The 23,147-nt window shown below is 36.0% G+C and overlaps 1 protein-coding gene across 1 annotated transcript; it reads right to left on the bottom strand.

Annotated features, from left to right (window-relative positions):
• Positions 1 to 11,053: 11,053 nt before the first annotated feature.
• On the bottom strand, positions 11,054 to 22,672 carry LOC121372622 (dehydrodolichyl diphosphate synthase complex subunit nus1-like). The gene is made up of 5 exons (XM_041499046.1): positions 22,138 to 22,672; positions 19,392 to 19,529; positions 18,373 to 18,531; positions 14,123 to 14,222; positions 11,054 to 12,696 (listed from the first exon to the last, which is right to left on the bottom strand). The coding sequence occupies exons 1-5, from the start codon at positions 22,412 to 22,414 to the stop codon at positions 12,606 to 12,608; spliced, it is 765 nt and encodes a 254-aa protein (XP_041354980.1). The 5' UTR covers positions 22,415 to 22,672; the 3' UTR covers positions 11,054 to 12,605.
• Positions 22,673 to 23,147: the final 475 nt, after the last annotated feature.

Genomic DNA, 23,147 nt, shown 5'->3' with positions numbered 1-23,147 from the left:
TCCAAAAAAGTCACGATATTAAAGTTGATATCATTCCCATTCAAAACCCAACATCACATATATTCATATGACATTTGAATATCAAGTAATGGATGACTGGAATAAAAGTTGTGTATACAATTTACAAAAACATGTATTAAGCTTGAGATTATAAGATAAAGAGGTTATTACCATCATGTAACTACCGCAGTAAATATTGGAAAAAATCTGTTGACATGCAGGATCAGAATGGACGAGCATTCTGACCAGAAACCAGCAGTATATTTTGTTTGGCCTACCGGGTAATTAATATGTATACCACTTTCTGTACCACTAATCTGTATATGTATGAATGCTTTCGTTAACATTCCTACACTATGTTGTCATTCAGTCTTCAATTACATGTCTGGAAACGTTTTCAATCTTTACTATGTGGCTTGGGGTTGGAAATGTGGAAGGGTGACTGTTGTTTCATGTTATATTTCTTATCTGCATTTGTCGTAATAAAAGTCATTTGATCTGATGAAAACAAATGAGTTTGTTTTAATGTTGGTTAAATTATAAGATAGTTTCTAGCAATACATTTCTGTATGGAATAACAACTCGTGTACAATATTGACAACATTCAAGTTACCTTCTCAAGTATATTAAACAATATATATATACATTTACAACAGATTCCTGTTGATGATTTGTTTTTGCAGGACCGAACCACATCGGTGTATCCATTAAACTGGGGGCGGGACATAGCCCAGTTGTACTGCGCTCACTTGATGCACGGTCGGTTTGGGATCGATCCCCGTCGGTGGGCCCATTGGGCTATTTCTTGTTCCAGCCAGTGCACCACGACTGGTATATCAACGGCCATGGTATGTGCTATCCTGTCTGTGGAATGGTGCATATAAAAGATCCCTTGCTACTAATCGGAAAGAGTAGCCCATGAAGTGGCGACAGAGGGTTTCCTTTCTTAATATCTGTTTGGTCCATAACCATATGTCTGACGCCATATAACCATAAATACAATGTGTTGAGTGCGTTGTTAAATAAAACATTTCTTTCTTCATGTTATTGCGCTTGACAAAGGGACTATGATATCATATTAATGTGAATTGGTGATGTGAAGTCATTAGACATGTTTCACATTGATATTTTGTTAAAACCATTGTAAAAGTTATTTTGTAGTGTTAAATGATGGAGTCTTGTATTCTTTTCTGCTTTTTCGTTAAGAATAGCATGTGCCGAGGTGTGAAAATAAGAACTATCTTTGCTGTGAGAAACTGTGGCAGACTGAAAAAATCACAATCACCATTTTGGAATACATGTTTATTCTTTAATCATTGTCAGTTGTAAATATCTGAAGCCAGATCACAGAGTTAATGAATTCCTAAAAATAAAATGGTGTCCTTGCCCGATTATAACTGAGAATTTAAAGGAAATCTCCTGAATTTGTAGTCACATCATGTAATACATTTGGGTAATAAAACAACTAATTTGATGAATAAATACCTTTGGAACTCTTATCAATGACCTAACTCTGTGAAATAAACTTTGTTTTGTTTACCATCACCACTAGAGCATGTGTTATTGGATGTCAAACATTTGATAAATTTAACATGGAGTCTTCAATGGAAACTTGTATAATATGCACTTTCCCACAAACAGGACTGCACAGAAGACATGATTTGAAAACGTTACATCTTTCTGAGCCACTTCCAGCAGGATATGCTGCTCCATTGAAGCTCCTTATTTAGTCACAATTTAAATCCATGTCTCCCCACTACCAGGAGCGGGATGTAGCCCAGTGGTAAAGCGCTCACTAGATGCGCGTTCTGTCTGGGATCAATCCCCATCAGTGGACCCATTGGACTATTTCTTGTTCCAGCCAGTGCACCATGACTGGTATATCAAATGCTGTGGTATGTACTATCCTGTCTGTGGGGTGGTGCATAAAAGATCCCTTGCTGCTAATCGAAAAAGAGTAGCCCATGAAGTGGTGACAGCACTTTTCTTCTCTCGGTATCTGTGTGGTCCTTAACCATACGTCTGATGCCATATGACTAAAAAAAATGTGTTGAGTATGTCGTTAAAATAAAACATTACCTTCCTTCCTTCCTCACTACCATACTAACAAGCATTAATTCTATAGAGTACAGCTAAAGAATGTCCCAACTGAGCCCAGCAAATGTTTATTATCTCCAAAATTGAAGGGCCATAACTCTGTCTAAAATGGGTACTCAGCACATGATAAAGCTGTATCCAAATTTCAGCTCATTATTTCGAGGCACTGAGAAAGAAAAACAGTTTGTAAGACAGACGGACAAATGGAGACAAAACCTGTATTCAGTTTACCCAGTGGCAAGGGCTGTGAAGGGGGTGGGGGTGGTCTTTCTTGTGTCTTTGTACAAATGCACCGAAAGAGTTGATCAGCATAGTCAAAAACACAAAACAGGGTCTACCATGAACTGACTACAGAATGCCAACAGACTTCATCTCTCCATGTTAATTAAATACACAAATCATCCGTGGTGGCTGTTTACCCAACAATAACTGTGTACAGACTGACCTAGTTAATGCAGAAAATAATGTTGGTGTTGATTTACGGTTTTACTAAATTAATACTAAAAACTTCTGCAGCTGTAAAGAGGGATGAACAATATTCATTCAAATCTTGGGCAATACGGTCTAAATCAACAAAAGCTGTGAAACCTGGTATGACAGTGTTAGTGCTGTGACAGGTGGTAACTGTCGACTGTCTTGGTTAAACACGTAGCTGAACGTGCATGGACTATCGGGATGGCAGTTGTCAGGGTTGTGATACATATTTAAAAATAAAAGCTGCAATATTTTTTTAAAACTGAAAAAAAACTATATTATACTTGAATAAAAGTTACTGTAATATTTCAGTATTGCAGATCAAATTCAATGTATTTTGTGAACATTATTTGATACAAAAAAATAAAAATAAAATAAACAATTCAAATAAGAGTTTTCTAACTTGTTAATTGCCATTAGTACAAAATGTTCCATATATTCTGTTCAAAACTTACTACCGTATTTTCTGGCCTATAGCTTATAGGTAGAAAAATATGGTATATGGTTTTAACTATGCATATATCCTGAATGGGGACAACCATTTTACACCACTGAGCATTCCTAACCTTGAGCTATATCTCGGTACCTACCCACCAATATTAAAATTTACAAATTTGTTTATGTAACCCACTTTCATCTCTGGATTATAAATCACTGAAAATTCACACTTGCATCAATACTGTCTGGTAGGGTCACCTCGGTAACAAAACATGATTTGACTTCATATCACTAACTGGTCATGCACAGCCCAAATAGCATGTTCAACCAAATAGGTAATTATAGGGTGAAACAAGTCAACCAGCAACTACCCATAGATGGATTCTACTCTGTAATTATTCCAGATCCAGGGGGAGGGCATGCTGGAGGTGTGCACCCCCCCCCCCCTTTGAATTGCTAAGTGTCCTGAAGAAATGTAATAAAGTTTGTTTGTTTTGTGTAACGACACCACTAGAGCACGCTGATTAATTAATCATCGGCTGTTGGATGTCAATCAGAATCGTAGTCATCAGAGGAAACCCGCTACATTTTTCTTAATACAGCAAGGGATCTTTTATAAGCACTTTCCCACAGACAGGAAAGCACATACCACAGCCTTTGACCAGTTGTGGTGCACTGGTTGGAACGGGAAAACTCCCCAATTAATTGAATGGATCCCAGCTTGTAATAAATAAATAAATAAATACTATATGACCTATATTTGTGTTTATGAGGCGTTTAGTGTTTTGGTGGAGTATTGCCATTTATTCTATAACCATGTCATAACAATATTCATGTAGTTACCCATTTGATATTTATTATTCAACTCAGTTAATAATGTGTTGCTGTCAATGGGTCATTTGTTTACAGCAAACAACACTTGTATACCTGAGCAAAATGTGTTGATGAGATTTAGTTGAAGTATGTGACATCGAACTTCATTTGTGCTAATAGCGATGACTTCATATTACTGGTGAGGTGACTTCAGAACTTTGATTTACTAAATATCTAATTAAAATGTTTTTTTAGAAGTGTTATAGGATAAATAGAATTCGCTACTTGTTTTTTAATATGTAAAATATCAACCTCATCTATAGTCCATCCCATCATTCTAAAAAATGTTTTTGTAAATAATTTCAGTTTAGTTTGACGTATGAAGAAAAGTAAAAGTGTTTCGGAAATAAAAAAACCCAAATTATTTTGTGTACAATTTACAAATCAGTCAGCTCAGAAATAAATAACGTGTAGTAAATTTCAAAGTATGAAAAAAGGCGTTCCTTGTCGGACTGAATATAGTTAATCAGTATTTATTGAGGCTACTGATTAACATAGACTCAGTTGATATTTTCCATATTAAAAAACATTTGTGATGTATGCTCTAGTGTACTTTTAAATATTGTAGGTTCCTCTGTTTAATGTTATACCCCTCCTTGAATAGTGTAGTGTGCCTTGTTTAAATGTTGCACCACCACCATGGAAAAATCCTGCATTTTCCCCTGATCCAGTACAGTTCTGTTAGAGCCTCAGTGGTTGGTTTGTTCCACCACTTTTACATTTGACTGTGGTCTCACCACACAGATAATCAGTAAAACAGACTGGAAGACTCTAAAAGACAATAATGTATGCTTAAATGACTTATAGATGGTTTGCACTTGTAACTACCACCTAAAGGCTCATATAGAGTATAATAGACTAGGGCATATATACACCATTCATCATCCATTAAAGGCTTTTGTAGGAGATATTGCTGGCACTATACTTTGCGATATTTCCCAGCAGATATCGCTTCCTTTTTTACATCACTGTGTATGTTTCAGCACTAAACCTATCATTAGTGACGTCACGCCACTGTCATCCTGCTAGTTAACGAATCTACCGCTGCCAGATATAGCAACATTTAACCCACATTACTGACAATGTTTACAATTGTCGCAAATGAAAAGAATGATAATGGATGATAAAAAGAATACCCCTTCGTGTCTTGTTACATCGTAATTTGTCAGCACTCACTGATAAAAAGTATAAAAATCCTCGGCAAGCCTGATTTCATACTTTTATCAACTCGTGCTGATAAATTATGATATCACAAGACACTTGGGGGTTTTCTCTATATACTATTAACTCACTGCTTGGCTTGGCTTGACTTGGCTTGAAGGTTTTATCCTGCTCCTATACCACGAAAGTTTCGAGCATGTCTATCCCGAGTCCTGTCTCTGGATGCCAGTGGCTGACTCGGGGCAGCAAACCACAAAGGTTTCGAGCATGTCTATTCCGAGTCCCGTCTCTGGATGCCAGTGGCTTGACTCGGGGCAGCAAACCACGAAGGTTTCGAGCATGTCTATCCCGAGTCCCGTCTCTGGATGCCAGTGGCTTGACTCGGGGCAGCAAACCACGAAGGTTTCGAGCATGTCTATCCCGAGTCCCGTCTCTGGATGCCAGTGGCTTGACTCGGGGCAGCAAACCACGAAGGTTTCGAGCATGTCTATCCCGAGTCCCGTCTCTGGATGCCAGTGGCTTGACTCGGGGCAGCAAACCACGAAGGTTTCGAGCATGTGTATCCCGAGTCCTGTCTCTGGATGCCAGTGGCTTGACTCGGGGCAGCAAACCACGAAGGTTTCGAGCATGTCTATCCCGAGTCCTGTCTCTGGATGCCAGTGGCTTGACTCGGGGCAGCAAACCACGAAGGTTTCGAGCATGTCTATCCCGAGTCCTGTCTCTGGATGCCAGTGGCTTGACTCGGGGCAGCAAACCACGAAGGTTTCGAGCATGTCTATTCCGAGTCCTGTCTCTGGATGCCAGTGGCTTGACTCGGGGCAGCAAACCACGAAGGTTTCGAGCATGTCTATTCCGAGTCCTGTCTCTGGATGCCAGTGGCTTGACTCGGGGCAGCAAACCACGAAGGTTTCGAGCATGTCTATTCCGAGTCCTGTCTCTGGATGCCAGTGGCTTGACTCGGGGCAGCAAACCACGAAGGTTTCGAGCATGTCTATCCCGAGTCCTGTCTCTGGATGCCAGTGGCTTGACTCGGGGCAGCAAACCACGAAGGTTTCGAGCATGTCTATCCCGAGTCCTGTCTCTGGATGCCAGTGGCTTGACTCGGGGCAGCAAACCACGAAGGTTTCGAGCATGTCTATCCCGAGTCCTGTCTCTGGATGCCAGTGGCTTGACTCGGGGCAGCAAACCACGAAGGTTTCGAGCATGTCTATCCCGAGTCCTGTCTCTGGATGCCAGTGGCTTGACTCGGGGCAGCAAACCAAGAAGGTTTCGAGCATGTCTATCCCGAGTCCTGTCTCTGGATGCCAGTGGCTTGACTCGGGGCAGCAAACCACGAAGGTTTCGAGCATGTCTATCCCGAGTCCTGTCTCTGGATGCCAGTGGCTTGACTCGGGGCAGCAAACCACGAAGGTTTCGAGCATGTCTATTCCGAGTCCTGTCTCTGGATGCCAGTGGCTTGACTCGGGGCAGCAAACCACGAAGGTTTCGAGCATGTTTATCCCGAGTCCTGTCTCTGGATGCCAGTGGCTTGACTCGGGGCAGCAAACCACGAAGGTTTCGAGCATGTCTATCCCGAGTCCTGTCTCTGGATGCCAGTGGCTTGACTCGGGGCAGAAACATTACGGGACAATTTTGATTATTATTTCTAAATTGATAAAATATGGGATTTTAATATAATTATTTAAATTTATTTGCGATTTTCTAAAATAATATCACTATAAACACAGAGCTCTAGATCTAATTTAAATTTTGTCGCATTTGATTGGGCAGCCCGAATATAAAAACAATTATAATTTAATTTTAATTCAATTATTTTTAACCAATTTAATTGCCCCAAAGTCTATTCGAAAAAAAGTGGGAGGTTACCAGGAAACGGGGGAATTTTACCCACGTCAAGGAAATTTTACTTAGTGGTTGGGAATTAGAAATATAAATAAGGAAAAGGGTGTCAATCATATTGGTAACCTTGGTGTGTGGGAGGCGGAATGGGCGGAAAAAGGGAGGAGGGGCGGGAGCCGCCCCCGGACAAACCTAACACTCCCTATGGCCGAACCGCCTACGTCTATCTCATATTTGCGGTGACCCCTCCCCCCAACCACCCCCAGTGCCCTCCAGTCTCGACACCCCCTCTCAATTGTTGGAAGCTCAGCTGTGGTGTTGCTAGAAGAGCAACATGTCTCATCGCTGATATTGTAGAGCAGGGTAAGGTTGAAGTTGAAGGAAAGTTTTGCGTCTGGTGAGCCGTGGAGAGCGAAATGTATTCCGTCGATTCAGAAGTCCAGAGGCACCTCTCTGTCAACCAAGAGAACAGAAATGTTACGTTAACTCATTACATGCATCCAGTCTAGATGCTCTCATTGAAACTAATTCATTTCGATTTGTTTTTTAGCCGGACTGCATCCACTGATCCAGTCCATATGAACATTAAGGGGGACACATTCTTAAAATTGTTACTATCCAAACTGCACTGGTGTGGCCAGGATTTTATATTTGGGACGGAGGTGCACCCACACCGTCTATTAGTCAAGTTATAAGCATCAGGGAAGAAAAGAAATGGGTGTGTGTTTTTGTGTGTATGGACTCCCCTCTAACTACACCAGTGCCGGAGTTATTGTCATTGTTAAGATACGACGACTACAGTTGCGTATTATATACATTTCTCTACATAAAATAACAGTGGTTGTATGTTAAACGTGTTTCTAATTGACCTAGTGTTTGTATGGAGTCAAACTTAATTTTATTTTCCAATATATATTTTTTCATACGTATGAAATTATTGGGAGACACAATCCAATTTGGTTTAATTACAGGCATTAAGACAAGAAGCACAGAGCATATATAGACACGGATATTCTAAACAAGAAACTATATTCAGTATTTAACTTCAGTCATTATTTTCTTATTCAGAAGACATCTACAATGGTAGCAAACTCAGGACCGTCTCTTTGAATGTTCAATCCTAACACCGCCTACCTTCATACCCTGCAGATACACAATTGTTCAAGCCCATTTTCATATAAAACACCTTTATACCCTGCAGATACACAATGGTTCAGGCCAATCCTAACACTGCCTACCTTCGTACCCTGCAGATACACAATGGTTAAGGCCCATTTCATATAAAATACCTTCATACCCTGCAGATACACAATGGTTCAGGCCCATTTTCATAGAAAACACCTTCGTACCCTGCAGATACACAATGGTTCAGGCCCATTTTCATAGAAAACACCTTCGTACCCTGCAGATACACAATGGTTCAGGCCCATTTTCATAGAAAACACCTTCGTACCCTGCAGATACACAATGGTTCAGGCCCATTTTCATAGAAAACACCTTCGTACCCTGCAGATACACAATGGTTCAGGCCCATTTTCATAGAAAACACCTTCGTACCCTGCAGATACACAATGGTTCAGGCCCATTTTCATCCAAAACACAAAATCGGCAGTAGCAAAGAAGCAATGTTTTAATCAAAAAATTAATGCCACTGTTGTGTGAACGCCTTTATACAATAATAAATATTCTCTCTATATATATCAGTAAATATTTATTGCTATATATTGTGATAATAAAACAAGACACACGATTTAACATCTGACCAACAGACACATTTCTTTTGACATAGAATTCATGATCTGCTACTAGTATTAAAGCATCATTATTATATTAATTTTTTTTTATTGGCTACACTTAAAAAACCCCAACCCCAACACATGACATCCCACAATAATAATGACTAAATATATTCATCTGATAATAGCCTGTAAGTTCATGGTTAAAACAAAATTTAAAAAGTAAAACACATCCAAATAACTTACATGCATCTTTTATACTTTGACTGTGATTGAGAAACAGAATACTATCTTTATTCTGTCAATTTTTCTTACATCTCGTTGTTTAAAAATGTATCCAACTCACTTTTACTCATTTAAGGGACATACCCTAGTTTTTAAACACTAAGACATATTTTTGACTATTAGAGCCATTTTTGATAACTGAAATCATACTTTACTTAGATTTTATTGTTTAGATTAATCATTTCCGTACCTTTAAAATGTTTTTGGTCATCCTGGTGTTTTTAATATCACAAAATACATTTCTCATATTTTTAAAAACGCATGTGTGTCCGAGAAGTAAGTTTTAGTTTATTTAGTTTAGAGGGTATTTCACCATTTGAAAGTCACAGACTCATGTTTCACTCAATTGTAACTTTATCCAGATGTCTTACAGGTTTGTAGATTAACTAAACTAAGTGTTAATTTTCACGGGTTGAAACTAGGGTCTGTCCCTTTAAGCTAATGGCATCTAACAACTAGTCGTGTAGTATTCTCTCTCTATATTAGCACAATCATTTAATAATTTGTATACAGAATACAAAAATTATAATTAAATACAGTTCTCTATCTTAACCAGATTAATTTTATGGTTCCCAATTGGTTTTAATGGTACAAAACAAATATCTATATTCCACTATATAATTAAAGCACATAGACAAAAATGAACTTAAATAAAAGGAAAAAGTCTGGAAAACTTATTAAAATCTAAAAATATCAAATAACAGTCTGAGGATGCTGTGAACTGCTGACCAAAGACCAAGAAAAAATGGTTTTCTGAAGCCCGAAAATCAGGAATATTTTGGAGAGTTACGATCCCTGAAATCAACATCTTTGTCTGCTCCCATTAAAGAGACTGTCCCAAACTTGCTACTATTGCAACTTATTTGCAACTAGTATAGGCTTTTTAAACGTAAAAAATATATTACAAAATACATATATTAAATGTATTTCCTCATTTAGAATATTGATGTTTCTGGTTGTCCTAATATTTGTGGTAGCCCAAACTGGATTTTTACCTCCCACTAATTTTTATTACACTAACATTTATCTAAAAAATATGCATTAAGAAATAAATAAAGTTTACACTACTACAAACATTAGGATGATAAGTAAGACACTGAATATACACACTGATATTTTAAATAATAAAATGTTGGTTTTTTTTTTTTTACGTGTTCATTGAAAAGGTTACATTAGAAAGAATTATCTTACAATTACAGCTAACTCGGGAATGTCCCTTTAAAAGTCTTTTTTTTTTTTTAAAGTTGGGAATGTCTCTTTAAAAGTCTTCTTTTTTTTTTTTTAAATGCGTACACATTACACAATATAAATATTATTATCAGACAAATATCAGATCCTTAGCTTCATAATTCCATTCTAAATACATGTATTAAAAAGCAATGATTGAAATATTCTTGGACTTGAGACTGCCGAAGGACATGTCTATTTGCAGGTGCATCATGGTTTTGCAACTGAAACTTAAACACAAGGCGCATGTGCTGAGGGAAGGTTTTGGGGGACAAAACCCCTCCATGCTCAAGCAATTATTTTTTTTAAAATATACTTTCATAGAGAACATATCTCGACACCCCTGCACCTTAATCTTCACTCGCAAATCTACATCCACCCATGTTAAATTCCTCCACACGAGTCTCGACACATATGATTAATGAACAGAATACTTGACACATTTTAAACAATGCTGTCAATGCAGGGCTTCTAGATTATGGTAGCCTCACTCCCATGGCTAGTAATATTCAATGTTGGGCTAGTAAATAACTACTATTGAAATGCCCGACGGCTAGTGAATATTTTGGTCAAATGTTGCAGTTAAGTCTTATTTTGTAAATATGAATATCCTGCCCACACCCAACCCCCAATGTTAGTGTTTTTAAGCTCTATCTCCCTCTTTTGGTAACATATTTGACTATTACTAGTATTTAGTAAAATTGTATTAACTTTTAAGTAAAGTAGGGCTAGTGAATTTTTAATCTTGGCTAGTATTTTTTTTTAATATCTGATCCCGTGGCTAGTGGATTTTATGAAAATTCTAGAAGCCACGGTCAATGACTATTTGGTGTCTAACATACGTATATGATTATATATGAGAAAGAGAAGAAACCCGCTGTGAGCACACAGGCTACTCCTATAGAATGTCACAAACATACATGAATATAGAAGACTGATGAACTCAGCAGATTCACCAATATATTTAATATTTTGTTTATCATATGGCAGTTGGTATATAAAGTGGCAATCATGTACAAAATCATACTATACTCAATCCCAAAAGTTTAGCAATGTCACAAATCTTGCCCTCGATTGAAAACAACGAGGTTTTTCTTTAAATATTCAACAGTGAAAAAAATCTGATTGACAAAGAACCAAGCTGTGTGCAAATAATTACAAACTTATCATGATGCACGTAGCTTGTTGAAACTGTTTAGTCAAATGAAAAGCAATCATAAATCAATCACAAATATGTACTACTCCAGAGTAATACACTTTTTTGTTGAAGAAATTTAATTACTTTCGATTACTTTTTTATTGAGCTGTTTCAATCTTTTTTAAAGCAAAATTCTATTTCCACAATACCCCCCAAAATATTATATGCACTAACGTGAAGTGTTATCTTTTCGGCTGATTTTCATTTGCAATGACTTTTCATGACCCAACTCAAAATTCCATTATTTTTCAGGCTTGGATAAGGACATTTGACTGACTTCCCAGGATTTTGATGACCAGTACTGACCTTGTTAAATGTCAATCTTTTCTCATTGCCAGTGTTTGACAAATGTTTCAGAAAGTCACTAGCCTTGACTGGTGCCCTATGTACATGTATCAAAGTAATACCGTTGATAACTTCCACTAGCCCACAGCAAACATTCACTAGCCTGGACCGAGGGGTAGTGGATTTATTAAACCCTGTCATTGAACATGCACTACCAGAATGTTGTCCATCTCTGATTTGTTCAATTTATTAAACATTATGTGACATGGACGTACAGTGTACACTGAAATGATTAGCAACACCCACTTAGTGCTTTCACCAGTTTTTAAAGTTTTCAGTTATTTTTATCTGCATGAAACGAAGTCCTTTTGTAGAGTTATTGTAGCAAATTCCCAAATGAATTTTTCACTCTACTCACATACGCATCTCACATTGACAATTTTCATACCAGTCGAATGATTAACAATATATGTCATTTAGGATTTTCGTCACTTCGTCAAATTATACAAATAATCTATGCTAAACTTCTGTGGTTGAGTATAACTACCCGATTAAGCCATTAATAGCCCAAACCCAATTCCGACAGGAATGTAAAAGTTAGTTAATCAGAATCAATATGCTAATCACCATTTTTTCATAATACACAATCAAAGCTGTTACCACCCACCCCCCACCTTAATACCTAATTTTGTCAGACAAATGCATACAACAAGCAACCCGATTCCACCACTGATAATTTTGGCACATTTTTTGGTGCACTCTCTTTATGATTTTGAGACAATTTTAAACAACTCAAAAGTACAAAAAGGAAAATTAGTATCAAATCCTCTGGTTCAACATAATATTGACATAATTTTCCTCCAATGAACAGTTTAATGTCATAAATGTTGAGATGAAGAAATTATTCCCTTCCATCTTCTCATGAACATGATCCAAACAACATCAGGACCATACACCCATACAGTGATTCAACATTAACATCCGGTCTGATGTTATTTGCCATGCCGCTGTTCTGTGTGTCCGTACGAAACCAATGTCGATAAAAATGTCTTATATGTTATCTGTTTATGAGATGGAAATGATCTGAAAATAATTAATAAAATAACTATTAGAATGTGTTATTACTATTAGTCATAAATACTAAACTTGGAACAATTCTGAAAAATAAAAGAACTGATTTATTTTCAATTAGAAAGATTTCTGACTATTCCAACATACATACTAATCGTTTTAGATATAGTCCTCTTTAGATATAGATGCTGGAATGATAACAGACCTCTGAAAATTGTGAGAGAACGATAATTTGTTCTTGCAAATCTAAGTTTGCTTTAAAAACAAAACAAATTGTGAAAAGGCTAAAAAAGAAAATGAATTTATTTTTGCGTAAACCATAAATGAGTTACTCAAATTTTAAATTTTAAGAGGACTGGTTTGGAAGTCATTTCTGTCAGTCCCCCATGAATCAAGTTTAGATGGGAGTCCACTATGATTCTTTAAAGGACTAAAGACCCTCAAAACAATGGGACAACAAATGAACAGACTCAAAGCTAAAAGTAATAATCTTATTATTAGTATTTAGTAAAAAAAATATTAGTCATTTTATCAAGGACTAATGACCCTCAATCCAATGATCAACTCATTAAAATGATCTCAAATCACATTTCCCCCAATATTAATAAAATTAAATACCCACAGCACATTAGCTGAGAAGAAGCTTAAATTGTCCTACCAATAGTAGAAGGAAAGATGTAAGACTAATGATGTCAATAACACATGAAAATTAAATTATTAGTGGTTACTACTGCTATGTGACATAAATAACTTGATACCAAAGCCTAACTTAGTAAGAATGATGCTTTTTTTTCCATTATATTTCAATTCATTTCAACTTATTTTCGTGCTTATATCTAATTAAGGTTCAAGCAAGCTATCTGGGCTGTCTGGTTAGTTGTTAATGGTTAGAGAGAGAGAAGTCGGTCTAGTGGTCTTACACCTACCCATTGAGTCGTTAAAACCTGCTCTGGGTGTGAACGGGTACTGGACTGCGAACCCAGTACCTACCAGCCTTATGTCTGATGGCTTAACCATGACACCACCGAAGCCGGTTTAAATATTAACACCATGAACATTAATTACCAGATAAGAATTAATCAGGGACAAGGTTTTAAACGCATATTAAAAGGTTATCAACATGCTCAAATTATGTAAAAATATTATTCAGTATTTATTCTTTGTAATTCTATACCCAATGAACATTTATTCAAAAGTTGTTCAAAAACACCAGAAGCCACCTATTAATGACCTCCCTAGAGATAAACTGATACAAGTAATCACCAATTAGTAGAAAAATTAATTCCTGTTAAAAGTATTCTATAATTTCAACAATGAACTCACAAAATTTATGCAAAGATAATGCTTTTAACTGTGGAAATTGTCATGAGTTAATGCTGGGCTCATCTTTTAAGATGATAATTGAGAAACTGATAAAAAAGAACCATGAAATACTTACAAAATACCTGTTAAGCGTATCTGCCAAGGCAAGAAACCTAATAATGAATCGACAGGACCAAACTTTATTACAACATCTGGATCAGGAAATTTGGTTAAATCTGAAAAATGTAATTAATAAGAATAATGACAATGTACATACATAAACGCAGAAATATCATTCCGTAAACCATCTGGGGAACAAAATAAAATAAAGTAAACTTTAAAGAAAATGTATGATCACTATTAAGTTTTGATACATGTGTACTAGTAACGCTGTCCATGTGTGATCCTAATGGCGAACACCCAGAAATTATCTCCCCCTTAGAGGTCGCGTCGTCACTATACACCCTAGTCTCGCTTTAAACAGCTGTTCGGTAGTGTGATTTCAAGCCACTGGTCGTATAAAATTACTTGTCCACCTCTGTACGAACAGGAAAAGTGGTCATATTTCTTTCAGACGATGATGCATTGCACAAAGAATGTCTGGACTGCATAACGGATCTAGTATATGACAAAATACAACAACAACAAAAAACAAAACAAACAGTGAATCGCTGAAAAACAAGGCGTTTGTATGTCACTGCCTATCCATTCTCGGTGCGTGGATTTAAAACAAAATTAATTATTTATATATTATTTGAATAAAATCTAGTTGAAATATTATATTTTCTTCCTTTTATGTATGCTATGTGGACATTTGTTTATTTGTGTGTTTTGTTCACTGCTTTTTGGTGGGGGGGGGGGGGTAGGTGAGTTCGTCCTACCCCCCCCCCCCCCCCCCATGGCATTGATCATGTTTGTTGTCGATTATTTAATTAATTAATTAATTTGTTTTTAATCAATAATTTCACAGATTAAAAGAAAAAATGTTTTAGAAACAACACTTTTTTTTATTTATGTACAGGGCCAGCGGAGTGTATTTGAAAGTGGGGATGGGGTGGGGGTACTTATAGTGTGCTGTTTGTTAAAAGGTTGTGTGTGTGTGTGAGAGAGAGAGAGAGAGAGAGAGAGAGAGAGAGAGAGAGAGAGAGAGAGAGAGAGAGAGAGAGAGAGAGAGAGAGAGAGAGAGAGAGAGAGAGAGAGAGAGTGAGAGTGAGAGTGAGTGAGAGTGAGTGAGAGAGAGTGTGTATGTGTGTGTGTATACACATGTATTTGAGGGCCCGAACCTGTTGGTGGGGGTTCGAAGGCATGCTCGCCCAGAATAAGTTTAAATATCAGATGTTAACATAGGGCCCATGACATCTCCAGACTTTTGAGAACAATAACAGGAAAAAAGAGCTGACCATGGCCCTATCGGCCCTCACCTCTTCTACAGCCCCTAATACACAATATGAAGAAGAAAAAAATAATAGTTTGAGACGTGCAAATAGCATACATACAATATAAACAGAATAGTGAGATGTGGAGTGCCCATTGAGGTGTAAAAACAATTGTTTCATGAAACCGACCCTATCTAAAAAAAAAAAAAGGCTTACCCTGATTATTTTACCCCATTTTTTTTGTAAGTTAAAAAGAGTACAGATGTAGTTTGTTTTTTGTTGGGGTTTTTTTTGGGGGGGGGGGGGGGGGGGGGGGGTTTAAAGTTTAGACTGGCCCTACCTAATATTTTTTAGTCATGTTCCCAGAATTTTTTTTAGGTGCAAGGCAGAATAAAATTTTCTTTTCTTCATTTGATTATTCCTTTGTTAATCTATCTATAGGGGGCCTATTAGTTTGGTATCTCTTTTGTAAGTTGTAATATGTATGTAGGATGCATTTTCTTTTTATACTAAGCATATCTGAAATTACTGACAAAAACACTACCAAAGGATGCTTGGTGGTGTAAACAAATAACTCCAATGAAAGTGAAAATGCTGAAATTAAAGTAATTGGTAGGAGTAGCCTGTGTGGTGGCCATGGGTTTACCTTCTTAGTGAGTCAGTACCTATGCCAAGTGTCAAAACCATGGGTCAAAATTATGAAGGCTGTTTTTCTGAAACACAGATGTTTAACGCCAAATTTAAAATGTGCTGAGATGTTGTACAAAAAATATTAATTTCTTTTCATTACTAGTTATTCTAAAGAGACTGCAGAGCTTGTTTTGCAATGTGAGATTTGATTAAATACTTGAGGCATAACAGAACAAACTGTTTTGTTTTTGCTACTGACCCAAAAACAAACTAACCATAACAAAATACTTTCCAAATTATAATCTAGAATTTATTTACATAAATATCCTGAAACTGGAAATTTTAATATTCAATAAAAAAAAAAAAAAAAAATCTTTCTTTTTTTTTGAGAGGGGGGGGGAGGGGGGGGGGGGTCTCTTTTTATTCTTTGTCTTTTTTATTATTATTGCCTAACTGGACTATTTTGGACAAATGTAGCAAAATCCCAACATTTTATTCTCCAGCGACTGTTTAAGCCTATAACAGTTTATAATACTTTTACTTTTTGAGGTAGTATGTTGACTACATTGTGATAAATTCTAGCATGGCATTGAAAAAACCCACACTGTTGGACTGAAAATATAAATACCAGATAGGTATTGTTTATGTACAGTTTATCAAATACATGTACATGCTAAGCAAGTAACTCATCATACATTGAACATGAAACAAGCCATGTGTGAATACTGCATGTAATGCATCTCTTGAAATGAATGTAATTAGTGTTAATTGGTGTTGTACCTATATTCACTTTAAACTATTAGTAAACCATAAGTGTACTTTTATATATAGTCATAATTATTTATTGCTGCATCTGGTCTTAGAAATCCACATTTATAAAATAGCAGTATTTTGTTTCTTTAATTTATAATTTATTACTCTTGCAGCCTTTGGAGAGAAAAAATAGTATAATGTCTAAAGCAGTTTTCAATTGCTGTTAATTTCATTATCAGTGCAAATCATGGAAAGTCATGAATTTTCTTGGTAAATAAGTGTATGAACCATGATAAAGATTATTTACATTGGACTTTTCTTAATATAAGTACTGAAAAGTATAAAATTTAGATACCGGTAGGTCAAATAAATTTATGTTAAAACAGGCTCAGTGAAATCAGAATTCCTATCAGATTATGTCATTTTGTACACACAAATTATTTACGTTAACAAATTATAAATATTGAAAAACAATACCACTGTCATTTCTAATTTCATGTAAATATGTATGAAAAAGCATTGTTATATTTCTACTTACATGTGAACAAATAAAATAAATTAAGAACAAAAAAACTATATATTTAATATTTTAAATTTCCTATTTATTTTTCATCATTTGAAAATGTAATATTTATTTCTGTAATTATATATGTATGTTGTTGATTTTTTTTTAATTTATTACAAATAAACATTTTTAAATTTTTTTATTTTACATTGAATATATTTATTTATTTATTTATTTATTTTATTTGTTTGGGTTGGGTTGGGTTGGGTTTTTTTTTTTTCATTGAAATAATTTATTAAAAATAATTGTTGACAAATTTGGTTGAATTTACTCTACTCTGCAAACGAATAATTTGTGGTTTAAAACACGTATATCTTCATATTAAATCGCGATAACAAACATTGAATAGTAAATGAATGAATGAATGTGTAACGACACCCCAGCACGAAAAATACATCGGCTACTGGGTGTCAAACTATGGTAAACAAATAACATTGAATAGAACCCGGAAGTAAACAGCGAAGAATGGAGCGTGGCGTTTTACAAATTAAAACTTTATTAAATGCTGTTACCGTTTTTTTTATTGCAAACACTCAAGTATTATCAGTCAAATATATACACATTTAATGGTTTTGGCATGGTGGATATATGATAGAAAGTTGTAAGAATGGTAGGGAGTAGCCTACGTGGTTGTGGAAAACTCACGATTTAGCTGGACATTATTTTGTTCTTTTTTATTCTTCCATTATTTTTTTTTACTACCAACTGCGGAATTTCGTCGATTTTTATTATTTACTTTAATTTTTAGCCGTTCTACGCTTCAGTCACATACATGCTCATAATTAGGTCGGGAATAATAGAGTGGATATAACGATCGGTGCTTTACGACAATACAAATTTACAAAAAGGAATGGTGTATAGTGCACGAGCGCCACCTGTCGGAAAGTCTCTGATTGTTCGCCATTTATCGGCATTAATAGTTACCTCCCCTGCTGTAATCACTAGTGGGTCCCCCCACCCCCCATTGTGACATTCTGTGCTACTTATGGAAGAATTTTCAAATATATGCATTTATAGATTTTAATTTAAACAATTTATTTAAAAAGCAAAAGATTTAGTTACCTTGAAAAAAGGAGTCCACGTTGTTTGGCACAATATCTTCAATTCTGTACTGACTAGCCTGCACTAGCCGACACAGCTGTTTTGTCACTTTGATTATACTGGGCTTCCCATCCTCCTCACACAATAAATTAACCTTCACTTGCTTTATATTTGAACACCCTGGAAGAAGAAAAAAACCTCTTTATAATTGTAGTTAATAGCATTAAAACAGAATTTGTCAAAGTTTTGAATGCAAATATTTTCTACTGTATTTGATCGTGTAAATTATCAGAGATTACAAGTTATAGGTACTAATGCATATATTGTTGAAAGTTTGTTTGTTTCCATTAGTAGCAAGGGACCTTCCATATATACCATCCAACAGACAGGACAGCACATACATCGCCTTGATAAAACTAGTAGTGGCGCACTTGCTAGAACGAGAAATAGCCCAATGAGCCCACAAATGGGGATTGATTCTAGATCAACCATGCAACAGGTGGTATATCTTGTTGAAGTTGGTGACTTCTCTTTAACTATACCACTTGAGGGATTAAAATTACCTCCAGCAAAGGTTTTTGCCACAGGAAAAATGTTCACAAATGGTAATTTTGAGCTAGGCTGCAGCTTAGTAAACCAGTAATTTTTGTAACAAATAAAAAACAAACAAAAACCCCCAAAGATTAGCCCTTCAACAGACTGTAATAATTTTTATCAGTGACAAAATAAAAATGTCATTGTTATAGTACCTGACCTACAGTAATTCATATCATAACTACGTCAACTGCTGTTGGTGAATGATGATGTTATGTTGGAGCCCCATGAACCCCACTATCAAGCCACTATTTACTATGTAACTTGTAAGTTTTAGGGATCACAAGCACAACACAGGTCTACAATACTTGAAATTAAACTGTTCTCTGTAGACATGTGTGTATCCTGTAAATTGTAATATAAAAAAAGCCTATAGCTACAGTATAAATTTATTTTGTCACATTTTTGCAGCGATACTGACAAATTACAGAGCGTTGTAAACTTACCACCATCTCGTCTTGACTTGTCCCTGCTATTTGAGGAAAGAATTTCTATATCATATTTCAGTTTCTCAGAAGCTAATATTTCTTCTTTACTAGTTTGTATTTCTTTTTGCAGTAAAATATAATTTCTCTTTATTTCACCTGCAACATAAAACAAAACAACTTGTAATAATAATGTTATGACTGGCATGGTTCAATAAAGGGCTAATTATAAAAATATTTATACGTTACTATATTTTTAAAAAGGGGATACATTTTTTTTAATTCTTTGGACTTTTTAGGTTAGTTTATTAATATTATTTTTATTTAAATTAATAATTTCAAGAGTAACCTATCATATAATTTGGATAAATATTTTATGTGGGTTCATGGAATCCGGGTCGTTTTGCCCTAAAACCATTTCGAACTCTGCGTTGTTTCACCGTAGTCCTATTCACCCAGGGTTGGTTCGCCCTAAATCTTCATTCGTACTGAGTTATTTCGCCCCACAAAATAAATATATTTATTATAGTTTTGAAGTATTTTTTTTCTTTGGATTTTCTGTCTTTGGATAATAATGCTTTACCAGCTGTTTACTTTCTGTCAGCTGAAGCTAGACGAAATCAACATACTGTACATAAGAAACCACAGCACATCAGTAGTATGCAGTGTGACTACAGTATTCATAAATTATTAATGTGAATACATTGTCTGTATATTATGTAAGACCTGTACGTATTTCATGTATATGGCATGAGTAAATGATATTGGAAATAAAACAAAATTATATTATTTTTATCTGTAAACATAAACAATGTGTGACATCTAAAAATCAATGGATATAGGACAAATCAATGAATAAATGTACTTTATTAACAAAATAAAAATTAGGGCGAATCGAAACGACTTGGTTAGAGGTATGAATCGACCCTGTTCAAAACGACTTGGGTCAACTAGTAATAAGGGCGAAACGACCTGTTACCGGGTTCATGAATGTGTGTTAAAGTTAGTTTGTTTTGTTTTTAAATGACACCTCTAGAACACACCAGTTTTACAGATTACTGTCAAATATTTGTACGTTTAACAGCCTTAGAGAGGATTCCTGCAACATTTACTCATTAGTAGTACCATCCTACAAACAGGATGGCACATACCACAGCCTCTGATATGCGAAACAAACACTGATCGATTCATTGAAACAAACAGGATAAAAGTATATATGAAAGGCTTGCCGTAAACTCGTATGGAAAACGTACTCGTATGGGGGGGAAAATGCATTGAACTCATATGGAAATCCACAAGTGAACTCGTATGGAAGACTTACTCGTATTCGGGCAAAAATTGTCTGGTCATTTGGGCAAGGATGCTCTTGATGTCTCATGTCATTCGGGAAAATGTGCCTATATGCCTATGCATGAAACAAAATATATAACATGACACGAAAATAGGTGACTGCCGTTGACGCACAGACTGCAGTTGACACGCAAATAGTTGACTGATGGTGACATAAATAAGAAGCATGTATACAAAACAAGTGTCAAAATATACATTTAAGAGAAATATCAAAAGTATATCTGCATATCCATACCATGAATGCAAGACAACTTGGCCCGGAGGACAACTCGGCCCAGAGTTCTGAGACAACCCGGCCCACCGCGAGACAACTCGGCCCGGAGTCCAGAGACAACTCGGCACATGGACAATCTTGTCTATTGTTGAACAAGTGTTGTTTTTTAAATTAAAGTATTCTCAAAGAAATAAAAGAATTTGTTTTTGTTAAATTGATAAATTGCTGATCCATTTATCTTTGAAGATAGTTTCCGCTGTTCGAATAATTGTTTTTGTTCTACAGTCGGTGACCTAAACATTGGAGATGATCCCAGAAAAAACATGCAAAAGTTATTTATCGTTGTAACAAATTTGACTTTTATCTTTTATTGGACGTTTTATTTCTATGTTCTTTTGGTGATTGGTGTTTTATTTCTTTATTATAACTATTTATGTATATGTGTTCTGTTGGGTTTTTTGCATACATATGTGCGTATGTATTTAATGTAATAAATGTGGGAATTTGGCAAATGATGTCTTTTGCGTTATTTCTATAGTACAATACTTCTAGAAACCCATCAGACACTACGATATGCGCCTACGACATATACAATTGTCATTCTTAATGGTGACCATACAGTTAGCGGTATCTATCAGTACAATGCATTATTATTACTATAGTACAATACTTCGACACTACGACATGGCCAACTATCATACTTAACATGCATATAATGTGTCACAGCATGCCCCGTCTATCAGTCTAATAACTCGGCCCTGTGGCCGAGTTGTTCCCCAGTCCGAGTTGTCTGGTCCTCCATCCCCATACAAGTTCACCGTTATTTTTTCCATACGAGTTCGTTTTCCATACGAGTTTTCCGTTCATACAAGTTCACCACATCCCATGTGGAAATGCAGCTTTACCCGTTGGCAATAGTTTGGATGGAGTAAAAACCCAATGACCAATGGGTCCACCGATGGGATCTTATCCCACCATCAGTTCAGACAAGTGTTGATTGGGGACCAGGCAGATCCAATCACTTTCATTTACGGCAATTCAGTGGTCCAAATGAAAGATGTTGCAATGCCAAAAATACATTTATTTTTAAATACTAAGTGTAATCTTATTGGTGTCTATTCCAAATGACCAGTTCTATAATTCTGAAAGGGGGTGGTGTTGATAAGACACGATATGCCCACCTACAATAACAGGAATACATACCATTAATATCATACACACTTATATAAGATATCCCCAAAGCAACTGACCAAATAATAACATTGGCTATGTCGCGATAGGAGTATTCGTTTTCAACGATAACAAGTCCCACGTGTAAAGGCAGTTTCTTCAGATTTCTTGCGTCAGACCGAATCCGTCCAAGCGGAGCTTTCTTAAAGAAACTACCAAACGAGTTCGGGAAATTAGTAACAGTTTGTCGAAGAAACACGCCTAGACATAAAACATAATGTACTAGTGTCAGAACAAATTCCTTCAGCATATTAGCACACAGTCACGAACTGACGAAAAGTACATAGTTCATTTCCCGGCATGAGAAAGTTTTCACTGCGTGACAGTTGTTCATTTCAAGATCCGCCGGAAATTAATCCTGACTGTGTTAAATGTCGATCAGTTGAAATAGAAAGAAAACACAACAACATTTGTTATGAAAATAAACGTTTATGATACATTTTCCTTATGTGTTTATTCTAAAAATTTGTCACACAATTTATTTGAATTAATTTACAAAACACGGCAAGTGGCAGTGAGTTACCACCAGATGTAGAGCAGTCATTGGCTAAAAGTGGTTATGCTACCGCCCGCCCCTTTTCTTGCAAATACTACGTTCAACCAACCGTTTTTCGCTAACGTTTTCAAATTATTTTGACTGGTTCCCAAAGTGGTTATTATGTCTAATATGTAGCGCCAAAACCAGTATAGCAGGCGTTATTGACAAACAGATGGCTGAACTTAACAAGGGTCATACATTTTTTTTTTTTTTTAAAGGTACACATTATCACACGTGCAGAAAATACATTGATGCATCATATATAAAATTAACACTGATCTTTCATCATCATGTGTATTACTCCACAATAACAAGCCAGCAAACAAATATCTATCAGATTGTGCGAAGTTCCCGGCATGCAGTGATAAATGGAGAGCATTTTGCGACATTGTCAATAAAAAAATTTGAGAGAGAGAGAGAGAGAGAGAGAGAGAGAGAGAGAGAG

This window comes from Gigantopelta aegis, chromosome 4, assembly GCF_016097555.1.
Source record: "Gigantopelta aegis isolate Gae_Host chromosome 4, Gae_host_genome, whole genome shotgun sequence".
Classification (NCBI taxonomy): domain Eukaryota; kingdom Metazoa; phylum Mollusca; class Gastropoda; order Neomphalida; family Peltospiridae; genus Gigantopelta; species Gigantopelta aegis.
The sequence above is the reverse complement of the archived record's forward strand: the minus strand, read 5'-3'. Positions and strand labels throughout refer to the sequence as shown.

Coding starts and splice junctions, on each gene's coding strand:
- LOC121372622 (XM_041499046.1), bottom strand. CDS start 22,414: ATGCTGAAGGAATTTGTTCTGACACTAGTACATTATGTTTTATGTCTA. Junction 14,223..18,372: donor CGTGGACTCCTTTTTTCAAG/GTAACTAAATCT, acceptor TACATTTTTCAG/ATTTAACCAAATTTCCTGAT. Junction 12,697..14,122: donor ATACGCTTAACAGGTATTTT/GTAAGTATTTCA, acceptor AATTATTTTCAG/ATCATTTCCATCTCATAAAC.